We start from the raw sequence: 20,087 nt of genomic DNA, 5'->3' as shown, positions 1-20,087 counted from the left end.
TTAATGAATTGATGCTTTTTACGTTCACGACGACTGCTTCTCCGGGGCCTACTTTAAGTAGTATGCGAGATTTGAGCCCACTTCTCGCTCCCAGTCTAGTTCGCCGTTGCCGAGGAATGCGAAGGGGTCGGAGGTTCTGTACTGAATTTCAAAGTCCTCGCCGCGGATTGTGTCCGTGAGTTCTGCGGGTGTCAGGCTTATACTCTACATGGATTTAGCGTGGATTGACGTACTCTTGAAATGAACCATGCTGCCAGGGTACAGCCCCGTGACGGTCTCCCCATTGTTATACCACGCCCTGCAACCCGAACTCCAAACAGTGCGTTTCAGCATCACCTGCGCACGACGATTGAAGTCGCGGACCACGGAGTCCTTCACCACAGCAGATCTGCAAGACATTAGCATGATACTCATTCACACTCTCGAGAAAATACTCACTTGATATCCTCCGTCGCAATCTTCTCCATCCACTGAATCGCATAATCACAAACCCACCCAATCATCGTTGGCACACTCCCATGTCCAACCGGCGCATTCGGACCGGCAAAAATAAAGAAATTTGGCATACCAGCCGCACACATCGAGAAATACGCCTTAGGCGTCCTCTTCCACTCCTCATCGAGTCGTCGCCCACCTTTGCCGATAAGCTCCCAGCCCGGGATAAAAGAGGTGTTGAAGCCAGTTGCGCAGACGATGAGATCGAATTCTTTTTCACCCTCTGCGGTAACGATGCCCTTTTCCGACATTCGCTCAATGGGGTCGAAACACCATTCTGCGTTGGGTTCCTGCATGGCCTCTAGGTACCCATCACCGGGACTAATTCGTCGACACCCGATCGCATATTTGGGAACCAGCTTGGATAGAAGGTCTTGGTTGTGATTTAGGCGTTCTGCCATTAATCCGCTCACGGCCTCAAAGAGCATTTTGTTTCCTGGGGAGTTGGATAGCATCAGGCGATAGACATCATTTAGTCTACAACCAATCATTAGTAACGGCAGGCTCCAGAGGTTTGGGCCAACTCACGAATGCTCAACCTTCATCCTATACTCCAAAAATGCCTCGGGATTGTGCTTAAACTTTTCGATTTCTTCCGGGGTAAAATCAAAATTACTTCCCTTTCCATCCTTCGTGACATCTGGACAGATATTACACGAAACCCACGTCGGCCGCCGGACATAGTTCACGATCCTGCCTGCTGTCTTCTGCAAACCCGGCACTACCTGCAACCCTGAAGATCCATTCCCGATAACAGCGATCTTCTTTCCGGCCCAGTCATATCCGGAATCCCAATTAGCTGTGTGCATTATCTTGCCGCCGAAGGTCTCGACACCGGGAATGTCAGGCATCTTCCAGCGATGCAGAAGCCCAGAACCGTTGAACAGGATATCAGCTTCATCGGTGATCTCTTTTCCATCCCGTTGCAGTTGAAGCAGCCATTTCCCCTTCTCCTCATCCCAGGTTGAACGCAGAAGCTCAGTGCCGAAAATAACATTCTTGTCTAGATCATACTTTGACACCGTGTCGAGGATATACTGCTTTATTTCCCCGCCCCCAACGTAGAACTTCGACCAAGAGGGATTTGGCGCAAAGGGGAAGACGTATGTGTGCGCAGGTAGATCACAGCCGACGCCGGGGTAGACATTGGTATTCCAGACGCCGCCGACAACATTGTCCTTTTCGTAGATGTTGAAATCCACATATGGGAGGCGATATTCGTGTTGCAACTTGTAAGCCAGTGTTAGGCCAGAGAACCCCGCTCCGATGCAGACGACGCGGAGCGGGCGCGCTGTGAGCGCCGGCGTCGCTGGGTCCACGGTTATCCCGTTGCTGGTGTAGAGAGGGTTAAGGGACATGTTCAAGATGTTTTGAGATGAATATGTATTTTTTGTGGAAGGCTGGAGGCCGCATTCTGGCGTTCGTTGATATTGGGGGCTTGGGAGGGGATGTCTCATGCTGAGTGGGGGCCGTTGAGTGGCATGAGCCGCGGTCGCGCTCCACCACTTTTTGCCTCGTGTTATCGGGTTGCGAATTTTCGGCGGGTATTTATTTTATTTTATTTTTATTTTTATTTTTAATTTGGATTGAGTTTTTATTTGTAGTACTGCATTGGTTTGGAGATTTATGCTTCTTTTCACACCATCCTGGTTGGTGCGCCTAGGGATTTTGCTTGGCGGACATGCCGGATCGGGAGTATAGCTCAACAGATTACAAACAAACTAAGTCAGATTCCTAGCAGAATTGTGATTCGAAAGGGCGAAATATAAATGACCTACACTGACCTAAATATTAAAAGAAATTGCTATATTCAGAAATCTCAAGTGTGTATTTATCATATGTTGTATAGTATTTCGGGCAGAGACTTGATTCGTGTATGAGTGGTCCCTCCCAGGCAACCACCCTTACTACATACATTCCGCAAACGTACTATATAACTGTTTGGATGTAGTGAGCTAATCAGAGTGCAGCTTGCCGAACGTTGTATTTCGTAGCTATCTGGCTAACTAAGGAAGGAAGAAGGAATGGAAGAAGGTGTGTGTGACGGAGAAGGTAAGGTGTAGCCCGTCACCGCCCAGGCCCCGTGATTTCAAGTAATAACCTTGAAGAATTGAACCATCTGAAAGTATTACATGGCTGTTCACAGCCTTAGAAGACGAGTCATCTGGAATTTGAATTATTAGAAGTTGCGTGGTTTGAAGATGGAGGAGGGGATACTCACGTCTCAGCTTAAGGAGCGAGGCGAAACATATCTTCATGTGTGAAGACAAGAGCATTATATGACCACCAGTAAAATCTCGCGGCAGTCCCGGAGCCCGCGTGTACTTGATATGGGCAGAAATCCCAGAAATACAGGGGACGAGCAAGGAAGAAAATGGGAAAAAGAAGGAGAACAAGGAAAGAGATTCGCAGGTGTCCCAAAACAGCCACCAGGCAGGCCCGTGTGCCCTGTGAGGAGCGAATGAGCCTCACAAATGTCCAACATGGGCCGCCTGTATACAACTTGGTCGGCCAGGAGACGAGGAAAGGGTGGGGGATCGAGAGTGAGGGGAGTGGGAGCCTCGAGAGACTGCAGGACAACCACTCAACCTGGCCAGCGCCCGCCTCCGGGAGTTCGGTGTCGCCAATTAGCTGGAATTGTGCTGCCCCCGGGGAGAGCATAGTGAACCGGAAAGCCATCGCAACGCGTCCAGGGTCCGAGGTGCACAAAGAAAAGAAACGGCGCGCAAAGAGCGCAAGGGAGGCAGAATAAGGGAAGAAAGTCTCTTGAGCAAACGTAATACCACACGTGTCGGAAGAATAAAAGCTTTAAACGCCGAAAAGCAAAGCACAATCTTTCTGAGAAGTGTGACTGAGCCTCGCCTATCTCGTGGCTGTCCTTATGTGAACAGAAGAGTGTCACAAAGATGAAAGGCAAGGGATTGATGTGACCACCAGTAAGATGTCGTGGCGTTATGCGAAGCAACGTGTACTAGACAGTGTCGGCTGGGGACAGGCTTAAGGGAAGCTCGGATGAGGAAAGGCGAGCTGAAAGAGCTAGTACATTGATATCCGTGTTTTTTGGTACCGTGAAAAAGCCGTGCTCTGCGTCTCAATTCGAAGCGGCGTCGACATCGGAAGTCGCACTCAAACCCACCACCACCCCTGTTGCCTTGCAACGGTGCGTTTCAATCGAATCGACCCCGTGGTCGAGATCGTAGAGGTCGTCGTGAAATCGACGCCTCGGTCCATTGAGCAGCGGCATTTTCATGTCGTGCGAGGATTTCCCTCTCTCCCAAGAGAAACTGCTATGACCAGCAGTGAACCTCGTATCTTCATTCAGGGGAATATTTTCCCTCACCTGAAGAAGAAGCACACGAAGGGAGCGACGAACATGGCGGCCATCGAAAGGTCCCGCCAAATATCACGACCGAAATCCAGATAAACCCGCCCTTGCAAAACAGAAATTTCAGCACTAGGTGCCACGGGTGGGGGATCGTCGGATTGGGATTGGCATTTGTGGAAGACGACGGGGTGGACGGTGCAGGAGGCTCGAAGTGGCGACCCAACCAGCACAACGAGTCGTTTCAACACATGTCACTTCAAAATACCGACTGGAGTTTGTATGGCAAGTATCTTTCACTTCAGTATTAGTGATGGGATCTGTGGTGACCTTGAATTTAATAGCGGCAGCGAGTGAGATACTGTGGGCATGATGGTAGAGATGGACCGCCAATGAGCATAATGGTAACGGGACAGGTAGCAAACAGTCCGACAGCTGGAACCGGAGTGTTGGAATCATGACCGTAGCAGGGTCATCGGCGGTCGGAGACGGAGGGCGTGTGATGAGGAATGATGAAGATTGGAGAAAGGAGAAATGATGGAGAAGGGAGAAAAAGTGCTGAAGAATGCCGGTTGACGACAGATAGAGGAATAGTGGTGATGGGTGGAGGTAAAATGACACAGGATGAAGAATAGGACGTTGAAAGATAGGGGATGATATATGGATGTAAGACAGTGAAGAATGGAAGAAAGACGACGAAGGACGCTGGGTGATGAATGATTGATGAGGAAACGAAAAGAGAATGAAGGATGAGTGATGGGTAATTGAAGGATGATGAATAGATATCTTGTAAAGGATAGGTAAAGGAGAGAAAGATATAGAGAAAATAATGTAGGAAAGATGTCGTGAGAATGAAGTATGAAAGATGGTGACGAATAGGGAGATGATAGAGGATGGGTGGATGAATAGAGGAGGGTCAAACATGGTTGGAGTATGGAAAAAGACATGATGGAGGATGAAGGATAGATGGTAGAGGGAAAGGAAATAGTGATAGCTAGAGTCTGAAAGATGAAAGAGAAGGCCAAATAGTGAAAACAGATGATAAAGAATATTTAGAGGGGTACAGATGATAGGGTCGGCGCATAGAAGATAGGGGGGATATGTTGATGATACGGGAGAAGAAAGAAGATAGGGGAGAAATGACGAATGGAAAAAGAGGAACGAGTGTTGTATGGACAGTATAAGATGGAAGAGATATTAATGAAAGAAAATAGACAATGAAAAATATCCGGAGGGCGAGGGCTGGAGGAGAACGGGAAATGGAGGACGAGAGACGGATGGAGGAAGACAGAAAACGGAGGATGGATCTGGACTGAGATACAAGATGGAAAAGACATCAAAAATGGGCAAGTGGGAGGGAAGGGCGAATGGAAGACAGAGCCACGCGTAACGCATTGAGGGTAGGGGATAATTTGTGGGTGGATTATCTGGAAGGTGTGGACAAATGAGATGGGGGTGTTGGCAGGTGTCAAGACCTCGTGGCAATAGCCCTCGGGATCAGACTGACTACGTCCCCAATTTTCAAGACAGCTGTGTCTGTTCTCAAGGGAAGTTTTGTGACGGTAATATAATGGACCCACATAGACCGGAGGCTCATTGTAATGGGTAGGTTCAAGTAAGACTCGAAAAGAATGCGTGAGGCTATAACAAAGCCCTAGTAAGCAAGATGTGAGGGAAGTCAGTATCGCAGGTCACGAGGCAAACAGTCGATAGCTGAGGGATGTGAGAAAGACGAAGGTAACAAACAACACGAGGTTGTCTGAATATTGCTGTGGTACGCGGGACACTGAGGCTAGCTGCCACGGAGGAATTCCGGTGGTTTTCTTTGATTGAGACTGCGAGGAGATCAAAGTCGGTTTCCGAGGACAGAGGAACACGAAGCGACTACTTAGACATAGAGGAACGAAGCCAATGATCCGGGATAGGAGACCCAGAAGTCAAGAAGTGTAATTAGAGGGGGGAAACTTATGTTCATCTTTCTCTTCGACGAGTGCGTCTGTGAGGACATAAGATACGGCCTTCGATTTGCCACGAGTAGAAGAGTCGGTAATTTTGTTTGTTTTTATCCTTCAATCACGAATGAAACTGACGTGTAGACGTCAAGATTAAGCAAATCATTCTGGCAGCTGATTGACTTCCTTGGTGCTGCAATTTATCTCTATATTTCGTTTCGGCCAGATGATTTGACAAGATTGGATGGGCATGACTGTGTACGAAGTTTCCGGAAGCTTGGGCGTTGAGAATCGAATTAATCTTTGTTTTGATACTGAAGTCTGTTTCTCTGGTATAGTACTCAGCGATTGGATCAACAAGACTATCTCTATGGCTGCTGGCTGTTCGCACAGAGACTCGAATCTCTCGTACTCATTCTGTTGACGTTTTTTTATTGCTGTCTCCGGTGTGACTCTCGTCTTGCTTGAAATCTACTGGCGTTCCTTTGTCTTTATTGTAAGATTCTGCTATGCAGGTTGCTGCAGTGGTACTATACGTCCCATAGTTCTATTCCCGTAGTGGTGTGTCCCAAGATGCCCATATTTAGTCCTCAGCCGCTGGTCGGCCTTTGGCGTCGCTGTCTGTAATACGCGACTTGGGACGCAATCGTCATGGTGATGTCGGTTTGTTGTTATTCCACGCACGCCTTCCGCTTTCCAAACGATGGAACTTTCCGGTACGGTTGCTGGGGACGCGGCGTTGTTGACATGGCAGTATATAATCCGCTTTCTACGCGTGTTGATTTCTTCTTTTCCTTCTCTCCTCACCCCTCTTGGAATTTGCTTGCTTTGCCTCGCGGCGTTTAAAGCTTTTGCGTTCTAACTCTGGTGGTCTGCTCTTCAAAGCTCTCTTGCTTTCCTTCCTTGCTTCCTCCTTTCTTCTTCTTCTCTCGACTCTGGACCCTTTGACAGCCTCGCGTTGCAATGGATTTCCGGTCGACCATGCTCTCCCCGGGGCCAGCACGACTCCTGCTAACCGGCGACACCGACCTCCCGAAGGCGGGCGCTGGCCAGGTTGAATGGCTGTCCCATGGCATCTCGAGGCTGAGCCTCCTCACCCGCGAGACTCCCCCTCCCCTCGTCCTCGATCCGCCCCCTCTTTCCTTTCTCCGTCCGGCCGACCATGTTGTATACAGGCGGCCCATGTTGGACGTATTTGAGGCTCGCCGGCTCCTCACGGGACACACGGGCTTACCCGGTGCCCGTTGGTGGGATACCCGGGACTCTCTCCTTCTCTCCTCCCTCTTTCCTCCTCCTCTTTGCCGCTCCCGACGGTTCCTGGATCGTTTCCCGGATCGACGGCTTCTAAAGACAAAGTATCAATTTGCATACGACCTTGTAACTGCTCAGAACCGCCGCCAGGGACGTTCTGAGCGTCGATCCAAGCGTCGGCAGTATCTGTTTGGCACGTCAAACCCAGGACCAGCCTCGTCCCTCGCTGTTCCTCCAACAGATGCTCCGATCCGTCCTGTCTTCCGCCGTCCGACTCAGACTCCGATCGGGATCTTGAAGGCCCCTAATATCCCGTCGACAGGTCACAGTCGTCGGGTCACCTTTGCCATGGATTCATCCAACACCCCAGCTGCCACCATCGATGCTGGGGCCACTGCAGCTGCCGTCAATGATGCTGTGGTCGCCGAGGCTGCCGTTACCGATGCCAGGGCACACAAGGTTCCTGCCCCCCCTCTTGTTGGGATCATGAAGCGTCCGGGCGTTCCAGGGAAGCCACACGCTGGTCGTGTTACTTTCGCTGAGGACAACGGTGTCAGTGCTGGTTGGTCGCCACTTCGAGCCTCCTGCACCGTCCACCCCGTCGTCTTCCACAAACGCCAATCCCAATCCGACGATGTCCCACCCGTGGCACCCAGTGCTAAAAGCTCTGCCTTCGTGCAGGGGCGGGTATTTTTGGATTTTGGTCGTGATATTTGGCGGGACCTTTCGATGGCCGCCATGTTGGTTGCTCCCTTTGTGTACTTCCTCTTCAGCTGAGGGAGACGTCCCCCTGAATGAAGACACGAGGTTCACTGCTGGTCATAGCAGTTCCTTCTGGGAGAGAGGGAGATCCTCGCACGGCATGAGAAATGCCGCTGCTCATTTTACCGAGGCGTCGATTTCGACGACGACCTCTGCGACCTCGACCACGGGGTCGATTCGATGGAAATGCACTGCTGCAGGGCAGCCAGGGGTGGCGGTGGGCCACTTATTTCCCATGCAACTTCGAGCTCTGTGAGTATCTCCCCTATCCCCTCCCCCGTTGAGCAACATACTGGCTGATGCAAACAGGGCATGCATCATCAGCATGCCCCCTCGAGCGAACGTCGCCTATGCACCGGCATGAGGCATGGTGGCCAGATTTTTCGACTACCTGTGTGAGTATACCCCCTTTCCATCTTTACCCGTTCTCCGAGATACTGACTGGTATAGACCGCCACTGGGCATGCACCGGCATGACCCAGATTCTGCTGCTCGCACCGTTACCGGGTAACGGGGGTGGTGGTGGGACAATCGTCTTCCTATGCACCGGCATGAGGCATGGTGGCCAGGTTTTTCGACTACCTGTGTGAGTATACTCCCTTTCTTTTTCTCCCATTTTCGCAGATACTGACCGATATAGACTAGGCATTCATCAATATGTCTCAGTATTTGCACCGTCTTGGGGGTGACGGGGTGCCGGGAGGATATCTTCAGTCTGTTATTTGGTCTGGGCATTCATCAATGTGTCCTTTTCTGCTCTGGGCTTTCATCAATGGCCCATTGTATGCACCGTCCTGGGGGTGACGGGGTGCCGGGGGGATATCTTCAGTCTGTTATTTGGTCTGGGCATTCATCAATGTGTCCTTTTCTGCTCTGGGCTTTCATCAATGGCTCATTGTATGCACCGTCCTGGGGGTGACGGGGTGCCGGGAGGATTTCTTTTGTCGGCTTTTTCCTTTTTTTTTCTTTTTCAGAGGGTGTGGTGGGCGGAATGTACTTTTTGACAACTGTGTTTTTCTTTTCAGAGGATGGATGGCCGGCCTTTTGCTTTTTTCTGTTTATTTCACATCTCCGTCGTATCAATACATGCTGTTATTGTTCCAAATCTGTAGCTCCCATGGTAAATGTGTCTTCGGTCCACCTCTACCTTCTGGCGATCACCTTCGAAAATCCCTCTTTGAGCTCCGTGGCCGTTGTCACATATCCCCGGTTGTTGACCATCTTTCCCAGGACAAACTCATGTACTTCCTCCTCTCGATCAGCGCACCCGTCCGAGATAACCGTGACCACAAACTCCGCATCGGTCGCCGCCAATGCGGTCCTCATGACACACCCAGAAGTACTGAGCCCAGTGAGAATCAGCGACTTGATGCCGTGCTCCCGAAGGAACTTCTCGAGGCCAATTGACCTCAGCGCGGAGACATAACCCGGGACTCGAAGGAAGGTGACCTCATCGTCTTCCATCCCATCGGTTAATTCAGACGGTTCTTCGGCACCGTTCGCATTGAGTGCTTGCAAATGGTTGACGAATCGGGCTGTGTCTTTGCATGTTTCATACGGCGGTGCGTGAGTGTCGATGAGGCAGTGAATGATCTTGATATTTTGAGACTTTGCCCAATTTCGCAGCTGGCTGGCGGTTCCGAGTGCCTTTCTGGCATTGGGCGTGCCGAGGCTCCTCACGAAGAAGGCGTGGAAGTCCAAAAGGAGGAGTGCCGTTTGTGAGGGACCATATCTTCCTGGCGTGGTTTTGTCAGATGGATCGAACATTTCGACTTCACTTTAATGTAAATGTGAAGAAAGTTGAATTGAGGCGGAAATGAGATCATAGGGAGGTTAAGGTGCGAAGAAGTGAGGTTGTACTAGGGTTTTTGTAGATCACCTGCGGAATGCCGGGACCGGGATGGATGGACCGTGCTCGAGGCCCCTGTACTACATGGGGTGGCTACGAGTATGTGGCTTCGATTTCTTGGCGCAGTGAATATATGTGTTTGGGAAAGCATGAATACTGTTGGTTGAACGTGTTTCAGCTAAATTACCAGAGAACCTGCGGAGCAGGGTATAGTTGATCCCAATCGGTACTAGTAGCTGCCTGGCAGTGAGGCCGGTAGTGGAAGAGTAGTCGTCCCGGTACCGGCAATATATTCACTGTGCGGGAACACGCAGCAGAAGGCCATTGCCGCCTACTACAGTGATTTTTGTCTTTTCAAGCACCCAAATTCCGCACAAGCACCATCAGTCGCGTGCCAACACTAATCTCAATAGGCTTTGTTTCATTCTGTTGCACCAAAAGGGGCCCTTCTGAACTTGTCACAGTAAGTTCATTCATAATTCGTATCCCGGTCTCGGCATCCACCCTGGGAAGCCAAGCTTAACCCCGGCGAATATCTAGGGTATTTAGCCACGCTCCCTCGGCATGTCGCCATACGAGGAGTTTCCACGCTTTGCAGAGGGCCCAGGAGACGTCCCCGAGATGAACGCCGATAATGGAAAGTACGCCGCAGTCGAGGGTACTGCGCCGGCTGATGTGGATAAGCGTGTCGACACGGCTCCCGCAGACAACATTGGGCAGACCGAGGCTGCAGTCGAGTCCACTGAGGCAGGTGGTGACCAGCGCGACTTTTCGGTCTTCTCGGTCTGGCAAAAGCGGTTCATCATCTTGGTGGGTTCGTTTGCTGCCTTCTTCTCGCCACTGTCGTCCAGCATCTACTTCCCGGCTTTGGATACAATCCACAAGGAGCTTGGTGTCTCGACTTCCAAGATCAATCTTACGGTGACCACGTATCTGGTATGTGTTTTAATTTATTATCACTTTATGTGCTTGAGCTAATGTTTCACAGATCTTGCAGGGATTCGCCCCCATGTTGATCGCCGGTTTCTCAGACAGTGCTGGACGCCGCCCCGCCTACATCATCTGCTTCACCATCTACGTCACAGCGAATCTGGGACTCGGACTTCAGAATTCTTACGCGGCGCTGATGGTCCTGAGATGTCTCCAGTCTGCCGGCAGCAGTGGAACCGTGGCCCTCGCGAACGGTCTGGTGGGTGACCTGATCACCTCCTCGGAACGTGGTTCGTACATTGCATTTGCCTCACTTGGCTCGATGCTGGGCCCTTCGCTCTCTCCCATCATCGGCGGCCTGATCAGTCAGTATCTGAATTGGCACTGGATCTTCTGGTTCCTTCTCATCCTCTCTGCCATCTTTGCGGGCGGCCTTATCGCATTCCTGCCTGAGACCTGCCGCAAAGTGGTGGGTGATGGATCCATCCCGCCGCCATGGCCCAACTTGTCGATCAGTGACTGGATCCGACACCGATGCCGTGAGCGAAACGGATCCGTCTCTGCCGAGCAGATCCTCGAAGCGAGAAAAAACTACGCGTTCCGGTTCCCGTCTCCTCTCCCTACCCTCAAGGTCGTCGTTGACTTCGAAACGGGCCTTATCCTCCTCACAACGGGACTGATGTACGCGGGCTTCTACGCTGTGATGACGGGCGCCACGACGACCTTCCACGAAGTGTACCACTTCAACAACATCCAGACTGGGTTGATGTACATCCCTATCGGAGCAGGTGGTATCTTCTCCGCGTTCACGACTGGCCGCCTCGTCGACTGGAACTACCGCCGTCATGCCCTTCGTGCTGGACTCCCCGTCAAGCGAAACCGCCACCAGGATATTAGCCAATTTAACATCGAAAGGGCACGCCTGGAAATCGCCATCCCCGCATACCTGCTCAGCTCTGTTCTGATGATCGGCTTCGGCTGGGTCGTCGGTAGAAACGTGAGCATTGCGGTGCCCATCATCCTGCTCTTTCTGAACGGATGGGTCTTGAACGCCTGCTCGCAGGTCCTTAACGCACTGATGGTTGACATCTGGCCCGAAAACCCGGCGGCGGCCACGGCCGCGAATAACCTGATGCGGTGCGAGCTGGGCGCGGCTGCTTCGGCGGCAATTAACCCTATGCGGATGGCGATGGGTTGGGGATGGGCGTACACGACTCTGGGGATGATTTGCATTGTTGCATCGCCTACTCTCATTCTTATGACACGGTACGGTATTGTTTGGCGACAGCGTAGATTAACGAAGAGGCGTGAGAAGACGGAGCGTAAGATTAACGAGGAGCTCGAATTGCAGTGATGGGTTCTCCGGGCGGAAGATGTTTAGTGTCGAGTAGGGTGAGTAGAGGGATTTTTGGCTTTACTGTGCATTTCGGGGATTTTTGGCCTGCGTTCAGGTGATGTGTATTCTTATCTGGCTGGATAATATGCGGTCATCTTGTTCTTAGCCCTTCGCGTGGGTCAATACTGTATCAATTCAAATGGTTATTCTTATTTGCTCCAACTCGACCGCCTCGAGTGAAACAAATGATGCCACCTAGATTTCAATTTTACATTGTTTTTGCCCCTTGGTGAGGACATCACGTGCGTGAAGAGCATCACATCTCGGAATAGGCGAGTCGCGAAGACCGACGCTTAAGTCCGCTTACTATCGATGTTGATACTCAGCTTTGCAGATGCCAAGTATAAAACACGCGAAAGCCTCCCAGGTATTAACTACAATCCAAAGCAGATAAACAGGCACATTTTTTTCAAAGCCTCCGCAAACTACAAAATGTCCCACCCACACACCCTCGCTGGTCTAACGCCCCGCGAAGCCATAACTGACACCTTCTACCGCGCCCTGATAGCCTCCGACCGCAACGACTTCGTGCTTTCAACCCCGCCTTCGTTAAAGAGGACTCTTTTGAAATCATCTCACAGGGTGCTGTTGAACACTTTGTCAATGGGTGTATGAGATCAATGCACCCTCTGAATTTGCGATGCCAGCCATAGCTCTCACCAAAATTATTGTGACAGAGTACCTTGTCGGAAGAGTACATTTGCAAATTTGAAAATAATGTTCTCGCGTGCTACGTTGATTATACATCCGAGGCATGGGAGCGGGCTGAGAAACACTTGAAGGATACGTTCTCGATGCGTGGTATGCGATGCACCATATATACTGAAAGGGGGAACGCTCGATGGCAGCACGCGCTGAGACGTGCGGGTCGATGCAGCAGAAAAACCACCACAAATCACACGCATAGCAGTCAGGAAGTAGCAAGAAACCCAAATGTAGGGGTCAGGTCGGGGAGTTGTAAGGTGTATTCTAGAACTAGGTATCCGGCCCCCGTATACTGCCGGCTATGTCACCTAATATGGATGGCACCCATGTAGGGAGTGGGGGTCTCCCCACTACAATATCTACTAACCTGGGTGGGCCCATTGATCCCTCCCAAGGGCTTAGAGACGAAGGTAAGAGCCAAAACAACGGCCTACATCGTCAAGATGATGATTGATATCGAAGATAATCACCGAAATCTATGGAGAATATCACAATGAGAAACAGTCGATCAGAGACGCGGCTGTGGGGGTCCACCAGAATGAGAAATTCGCGCTGAGAAAAAGAATCAAAAATTAAATGATATCTGCTGGGTTTGATCCCTCGACCTCGCCGTTGCCAACCTCGCTGTCGCCGCCTTTCTAGCCAATCATATCGCCAAATTTCATTAAGGAACATGGAATTATGATTGTTGATCTATTGCCACGTTTGTACAAGCGTGATCGTACAATTAGTGTCCTAGCCTATTGCGGTCATATCGAAACCGGAGAGTTCAGCAACGTACAAAATACGTTCCGGCAACACTTTGCTCTCAATACCAAGACATCCAGGCAGGATGGCTGCTCAATACTCGATGAATGGTGGGATTGGATTTCCATGAAAGTGGTCGTTTTTGGATATCAAATCAAGCCCAGGAGTTCTTCGAGGTGACGAAGGAAAATACAGACCTCAAAGCTACACTATTCGTTTGAGGACTACTTCCGGTAGAGGTCAAGGTGAAAGCGCAAGATATCCCTTTTTCTTCGACCTTGAAGTAAGCTCAATCGTGGGCCCAATGTCTCAATCATTGCCAACTCTCCTATTTGCCAGGCCGTCCGAGTCTGTTGTGCTACCACCGGCAATAATCTCCGTATGGACCACAAGCTGAGAAGGTGTGTTTGGACCCCTACTTACATAAAACGGCCGACTGTGTCAAGAAGATCTTCGATCACAAGGCACAGATACTTCCCAACTGAGATTGCCTGCAAAGCCTACCACACATATCCTGTGTTTTCTCAGTGATATCTCAAAAACGGTCCTAGAGACACAAGGGCCAGAGCCGGTCTCGCCCCCTATTTTTCTAGCGAGGTACACAACATAATTTGCGTTATTCTGAATTTCGCTTATCCCCAACGCGGTTACCTGAAAGCATCCATCAGGCACTGGCAAGGGCAGGGACCTGCGAAAGCAGACATTCTGGGTTTTGCCCCAATGGTACTAGATATTGGGGTCCTGAGTAGGCACTTGACAATATCACACGTTTCGATCGAGTCATGGAGGAGAGTGAGAAGATTCAGCTAGAAGCCCACACGTTCAAAGGATCTCGGATACACACATACCTCGTCCCTACCTTCCAGCTGGAAAATTCGAATGGGGATCGCCTTGCCAAACCACTGATTTCCCGGGGGCCCACATGTTCGACAGAAAAGTGGATCTCTGTTTGCATACCTGCAAGAATATTATGCAACCTCTGCATCCTCTCGATACTTGAGGGCACTGTATGCTGGAGTGTATGAGCTTGTCAAACCCCTATGACGAAACAGGAGAATTATGCTGAATGGACGTTCGTTGATCATATTCTTACCTGATTCCGGGTGGATCTATCGTGTTATAGAATGTATTGGAATTTAGTGCCTAATGAGTCATTGTAAAGTACCGTATACCCCAATGGAATGTTCTAGTGTAGAAGGGGCGAGGGAGCTCTGGCAACCTAGCTTGATCTACGCCCACTCACTCTCTTTCTTCCTTCCTCCTTAGCTTCGTCCACATCTACCTCTTACATGACAAAGGCTATGCTGCAGCTGTAGAGAACTAACCAGGTAGGCCAACATGGTTTTAATTTTCATTTTCCCATCGCTCCTGCTTTTACTGCCGTTTCTATTCGTTAAATAAGCGTCAGAGTTTATGTTGTGCGCCACCAGCAGACCTTCCAAACTTGTAATGGCTAGCTGCAAAGGTATTATTGGTGACCGCGGCAACGGTACTAACATCCAGAGCAAGAGCGAATGATGCAATTAGGCCCGCCAAGCGACCTTTGGATCCTGGGCCAGTGCATCCAAGAATTTCCAACGCTTCTCTCTGCGTATCATAGATAGTACCACCTCCGACGGTTCCAACTGGGAGACTTGGAAAATAGCTCGACACACAGAGCTCTTCGGTTTCCCGGTCAACTTCAAGAGTCAAATGGCTCCAGGCGGATTCTGCCACACTCGCAGCGTCTTGTCCACACGCGATGAACATTGCCGCCACAATATTGGCTTGATTGATACTGTAGCCCAGCTGCCCGTTTCGTGTAGCAGCTTCCTTGCTATTCAGTACGAGTTGGTAAAGATCCCAAGTAGAACAGCCTAGAATGCTTTGGCAAGCCTGTTTGGTGATCTTTCCCCACGCCATGACAGACACACCGCGCGAGTGTAAGATATTTCCCCAGGATAAGCTTTTCTCTGAAGCAAGTTGCCCCTCGATGGAAACCTTTTGGAGTCTCATTTCCTGAGCTACACTGGATGCTGCGAAACGATCACATACTTGCTGTGTAGCAAATGTGACCATATTTTGGCCTGCGGCGTCTCCACAGTGGTATTCAAATATGACGTGAACAGTGCTTCCCACAAGTTGAGGGCTTATTTTCACAAGCCGGGCATATTTGCTGGTAGATTGTGCAACATCTCGGAATTCGGAGAAGAGTTGAGGTATCAAGTCGTAAAATGATGCGGCATCCTCCACACAGGAAAACCAGAAGACAGGAGCCCTCGTCATGGTGTCTCGGAGTAGTTTGAATCGAATTCCACTGCTGGAGCTGAAGAGCTTACTCCCACGGGAGCAACTTGCTACCAATGTAGCTTCGCAGGTTGCCAATGGGGCATGAAAGACACCATCCGTGCCATCGGTACCTCTGATCCTCAGAGGGCCAGCAAGTCCAACGGGGACTTTGACAGAGCCAATGCAGTTTTCGATTTTGGCATTCTTGATTGCATTTGCATCCTCAGTGATGTATTTGAGCTTAGACGTGATTCCGCTCAGTGAGTTCATGTTCTAAGTCGGTGATGATTATGCTTCAGACAAAATTTTCAGTGAATTGCTGGGTAATAATAGAAGGTTGGATAGGGAGAGAATTGAATTTTTTTTCAAGAAACACAGGAATTTGTTTGAATATCCACTTGCGGGCCGTAAGTCATCGCGGGTCAGAATCGTCACGGAATGAATAGGTCAAAGTCTATAGGTGCACAGACCTCGAGGAGTGCAGATCAAATGTAGGCAGGGGAAAACTCTATGCAGCAATTGCCAATGATGGGTGTACTCTTATATGACAGAAATGTATAAACATCATAGGTACCAAAATATGTAATATTGTGGACAGGAGGCCGAAAGTGGCAACTGGACACACATCTATCCGGTGCGTATAGTTGCATATAGACCGGATGATATCTGCAATGGATTTTTGCGTTAGGCACTGGCGCACCAATTCCCGGAAGAGTGGAGTGGGGCGCTTACGTTATATACGTACCAGGCACGATGAAGAACCAGGGTGGATAGCGTTGCGTAGGGGCTACGGAAGTACTCCGTATCGAGCTACGAATTCTGTTCCCATGGTTCGAGTTCTTGTGGCTGAGAGAGATCGTCAATATGGTGCGGGCTTTCGGTTATCTCCAAACACGGTGAAATACCCTAGCAGCCCCTGAGCGCCTCGAGCCCAAATGATAGGACACCTCTCAATGGCTGGATCTGGGACTAGCGGTGAACCAAAACTATCCGCTACATAGATTTATATCCCATAATAAGAGGTCAACTTCCCCACTATATGGTTCAGTTTCATCTAGTGGAATGAAGCCCGGATCCATCTTCTGCTGCTCCTTGAGGTGGCGGTGAATATTCTTGTCTCCATCGCCTGAATTATTTTAATGTTATCATTTCTTGATTCAAATGTACTAGATAGGCTTTACTCTTCCCATCGTTAAGCGTACGTTTTTGTGCGCCCTACATATTCCACTACACATGATTTTCCATCATATCCCAGCCTCTGAGCCCATTTCCCAAATTGGGGGAGCCTCCTGTTACATTTGGGGAGTATGATAACCCCCAGACTAGACTGCGGCATATCCGCTCCATTGGATATGAGATCAATACCATATCCGCAATGCTGCGGATATTGGATATCACTTCATATCCATGTCCAAGTTGAGGATATCCGCACTAGCATAAAACTCGCTTAATTATCTGAAAAGAGGTAGTCAGATTGCCTTTGGATAGCATAAAATATTCTCGCTTAGGTTGAAAGAAATACATGTTTGGTCTTAACCATACCAACAACCCAGCTCATCCCATCGCTTAATGGAATTTTAAGAAATGATCTTGTATCTATTAATTGATAATAAGTTTCTTATATATTGTCGCTTTGAATTTAGTGATTACTTCTGTACTGGGGTTAGAAACGATGTTTGGTTATTTTTTTGGTAAGTTACCGAGTGATTATATATTTCACAGGTGTTTTCCTATACACCCCCTGTCCATCTTTTTGTTAAACGAAAAATACTTAAACAAAAACATTGTCGGGATATATTCTCCTGTTAGAACAAACTAGCGGTCCCACTGCTAGCGACCGATGGATAACATCCCTTGCTTGGTGTACGCATTCTTGCGCTGGGCTGTGGCCCCGGTGTTGTGACCGCCGAAGGCCGGCATGTGGGATCTAGGGGTGTTTTCCAACTAGACTGAGCATCAACATCTATCAACAGGATCAACTGACTATTTGCTTTGGAGCATACAAACTGTCCACTTAACTGTGTACACAGTACCAAGCTGGTGATACCAACAAACATAATTCCATTATTTATCGGGTTCAATTTAGGACCAAATTATTTATCTAGGTCTACAATATTTTTTAACTAATTTTAAAAAAATATTTGCTTATAAAAACCTAGAGAAACCACAGTCGGAAGTCTTGACTCTCGGGACTTAGCGATATGGCTTCCACTCCTGCGGATATCCGTGAAAGTGAGTTTTATTGCCATCCAATTAGGTCCGAAATTGTATCAAACTTTTCGCCCCCATAGTAACAACTAGGAACGTTATATTTCGTTCAAGCCTGTACAGTTACGTCATTCGGTTTATGCTTTTCCCAATTTAAGAGCGAGCTTACGGATATTTAAGGAGGCCACTCATCACTTCAGACCAAATCCAACAAGACGAACAATTCATCCAGCCCTTGCCACGGTCAACAGAGCCATCTACTCTACGCCTTTATACAATACCTGCCTACTATGCATCTCTCCAAGTCTCTTACATTCGTCGTCTTTCTCACAAGCTTTGCCGATTCCCATCCTCAAACCGACATGTCCAAAAGGGATCTCATTAATCCCGACGACCCTTATCTTTCGAAGGATCAGCAATGCACCTATAAGGCAGAGTTCTCCGCCATTTACAAGTTCAATGTCGTCATCAACGACGCTAAGGCATTTACGAAGTACTATTGTGGCCATGGATTCCTCGACAACATGCATGGAGAGGCCTGCACGGTCACAAACTGGGGGTGTAACTACGATGGCGACAGCATGAACGCAAATTTCCAGACTGATCTCGGGTGCGACCCAGGAGACATTGAAAGCGCAATCTCTAAAGCCTTCGGTGGGAAATTCGTGCACTGCAACGAGTATTTTCATTTCTAAAAATCCGATATTCTCGCCCCGTGGGAAGGCAATATGAAATTCAAAGCATATTACGAAAATACAGGTATTTTATGGGAAATTTTTGTCTCATGCATTCTTACTTTAAGGCCGGAATCTCACGATGAGGAAGAGTCCTTACACGAACACTTGGGAAGGGTTCTCGGGTTCCAGATAAGCGTGGCTTGTAAATTTAGTCCCATGAAAGTATACTGTGGTTTAGAGTCGCTGAGCTATAGAGACCACTATACTATACAAATATAACTGATTTCGAATATTGATGAAGCCACCGTGGAGATTCTAACGGTGCTCCAGCCTCGTGACTTTTTTGAACGTGCACTATTTATGCGGATCCCTTTATATTTTTCAAGTAATCACAGTGTAATCATTAATGTCAGGTTGAGGAATTAATGTACTGGCTAGTACTGAACATGTCCAATAGAAACAGATGATTGATTGAAGGTGTTGAGATCGGATGAGCGATCTTAGGGGGCGTGTTATGACACCTCATTTAATGCGCTACCGTGACTTCTACCTGCAGCGACATTATTACAAAACGTAGCGTGAAGCTGAAAAAGCAGAATCAACACTGAGCGCTTTTAGTGTCACCTCTCCAATTGAGAGAAAGTAACAACTGACCAATCATAATCTTGAAGAAATATGTTAAATATCATTGGTTGGGTTCTACTCCATTCTCCACATTGAGTAGCAAAAGCGCTCCTTATCCCTGCGGGGAGGGTTAGCTTAACCACTGCCTCATGTCCATTCTCTGTTGCGAACGACAGCGGCATCCGTCCGTAAGGATCCTTGGCTTCTGGGCTGACGCCCTCCGAGGCCAGCAGCGGATTGAACTCTGCCTCAAGTCAGTTCACTGCCGCTATCGTCAGAGGGGTCTGGTTCGATTCAGACAGAGGTTGAACGTATTCTGGAATTCTGGGTTCGGAGCGAACCGTTTAAGTGGCCAGTCGATTTTACCGAAGTCATATCCGTAGACTGCAGTGGCGCCATTCGGCCCAATCTGGAACGTCATCGACCCCTGCTTTATTTGCTGGTCTAGACCCTAGCGACAGCCAACGACAGCCTATACCGAGAAAAGCTGAATTGGGCGTTATATTGCATGCCCTTATTTACTCTCACCTTTATTATCGTTCCGTCGCAGGGTCGCGCATACGTCCGTTTCGCCCTTACCCGAAGGCGACGCTCTTCACCTGCCAATGAGAATACTTGTGGGTCTGATACGCTGAAGTAGGTACCATAGTAAATGTAAACCAATCGTCAGTATTCAATCCTCGTCAAGAGGTCCTCCGAAGGCGCTAGTGGGTTCAGTTCATCACAAATATTTGGACGCAAATTATGAGCCAACGAACACCAGGGTTCTATCCCGCACTGAAGACGTGGCATACTACATAGGGTGCTGGGGACGAGAACTATCTTCGCTTTTTTGGCTCAGGTGAGGTCAGCGACAGAGGGCGGTATTTAGCTGATGCTGCGACGCTGTTTCGGGTTCGGC

The 20,087-nt window shown here is 49.2% G+C and overlaps 6 protein-coding genes across 6 annotated transcripts; 2 read left to right on the top strand and 4 right to left on the bottom strand.

The window, feature by feature from the left end:
• Positions 1-48: 48 nt before the first annotated feature.
• Positions 49-1,853, bottom strand: N7532_002365 (flavin-containing monooxygenase; the record flags this gene model as incomplete). The annotated part of the gene is made up of 4 exons (XM_056614859.1): positions 49-182; positions 234-388; positions 439-972; positions 1,024-1,853. The coding sequence occupies 4 exons, from the start codon at positions 1,851-1,853 to the stop codon at positions 49-51; spliced, it is 1,653 nt and encodes a 550-aa protein (XP_056477831.1).
• A 4,927-nt stretch (positions 1,854-6,780) lies between these two features.
• Positions 6,781-8,019, bottom strand: N7532_002364 (uncharacterized protein; the record flags this gene model as incomplete). Its single annotated transcript, XM_056614858.1, has 4 exons — positions 6,781-6,998; positions 7,141-7,206; positions 7,386-7,743; positions 7,909-8,019. 4 exons carry the CDS (start codon positions 8,017-8,019, stop codon positions 6,781-6,783), a joined length of 753 nt encoding a protein of 250 aa, XP_056477830.1.
• Positions 8,020-8,925: 906 nt separating this feature from the next.
• N7532_002363 (cysteine hydrolase family protein) lies at positions 8,926-9,549 on the bottom strand (the record flags this gene model as incomplete). Its single annotated transcript, XM_056614857.1, has 1 exon — positions 8,926-9,549. The coding sequence occupies one exon, from the start codon at positions 9,547-9,549 to the stop codon at positions 8,926-8,928; it is 624 nt and encodes a 207-aa protein (XP_056477829.1).
• Positions 9,550-10,195: 646 nt separating this feature from the next.
• Positions 10,196-11,915, top strand: N7532_002362 (uncharacterized protein; the record flags this gene model as incomplete). The annotated part of the gene is made up of 2 exons (XM_056614856.1): positions 10,196-10,567; positions 10,620-11,915. The coding sequence occupies 2 exons, from the start codon at positions 10,196-10,198 to the stop codon at positions 11,913-11,915; spliced, it is 1,668 nt and encodes a 555-aa protein (XP_056477828.1).
• Positions 11,916-14,813: 2,898 nt separating this feature from the next.
• N7532_002361 (hydroxymethylglutaryl-CoA reductase) lies at positions 14,814-15,947 on the bottom strand (the record flags this gene model as incomplete). Its single annotated transcript, XM_056614855.1, has 1 exon — positions 14,814-15,947. One exon carries the CDS (start codon positions 15,945-15,947, stop codon positions 14,814-14,816), a length of 1,134 nt encoding a protein of 377 aa, XP_056477827.1.
• Positions 15,948-18,175: 2,228 nt separating this feature from the next.
• Positions 18,176-18,580, top strand: N7532_002360 (uncharacterized protein; the record flags this gene model as incomplete). Its single annotated transcript, XM_056614854.1, has 1 exon — positions 18,176-18,580. The coding sequence occupies one exon, from the start codon at positions 18,176-18,178 to the stop codon at positions 18,578-18,580; it is 405 nt and encodes a 134-aa protein (XP_056477826.1).
• Between the last annotated feature and the right edge of the window lie 1,507 nt (positions 18,581-20,087).

This window comes from Penicillium argentinense (genome assembly GCF_028826775.1).
Source record: "Penicillium argentinense strain IBT 30761 chromosome Unknown utg000003l_segment0_segment0, whole genome shotgun sequence".
Lineage (NCBI taxonomy): Eukaryota > Fungi > Ascomycota > Eurotiomycetes > Eurotiales > Aspergillaceae > Penicillium > Penicillium argentinense.
This window is presented reverse-complemented; position numbering and strand designations above follow the sequence as displayed.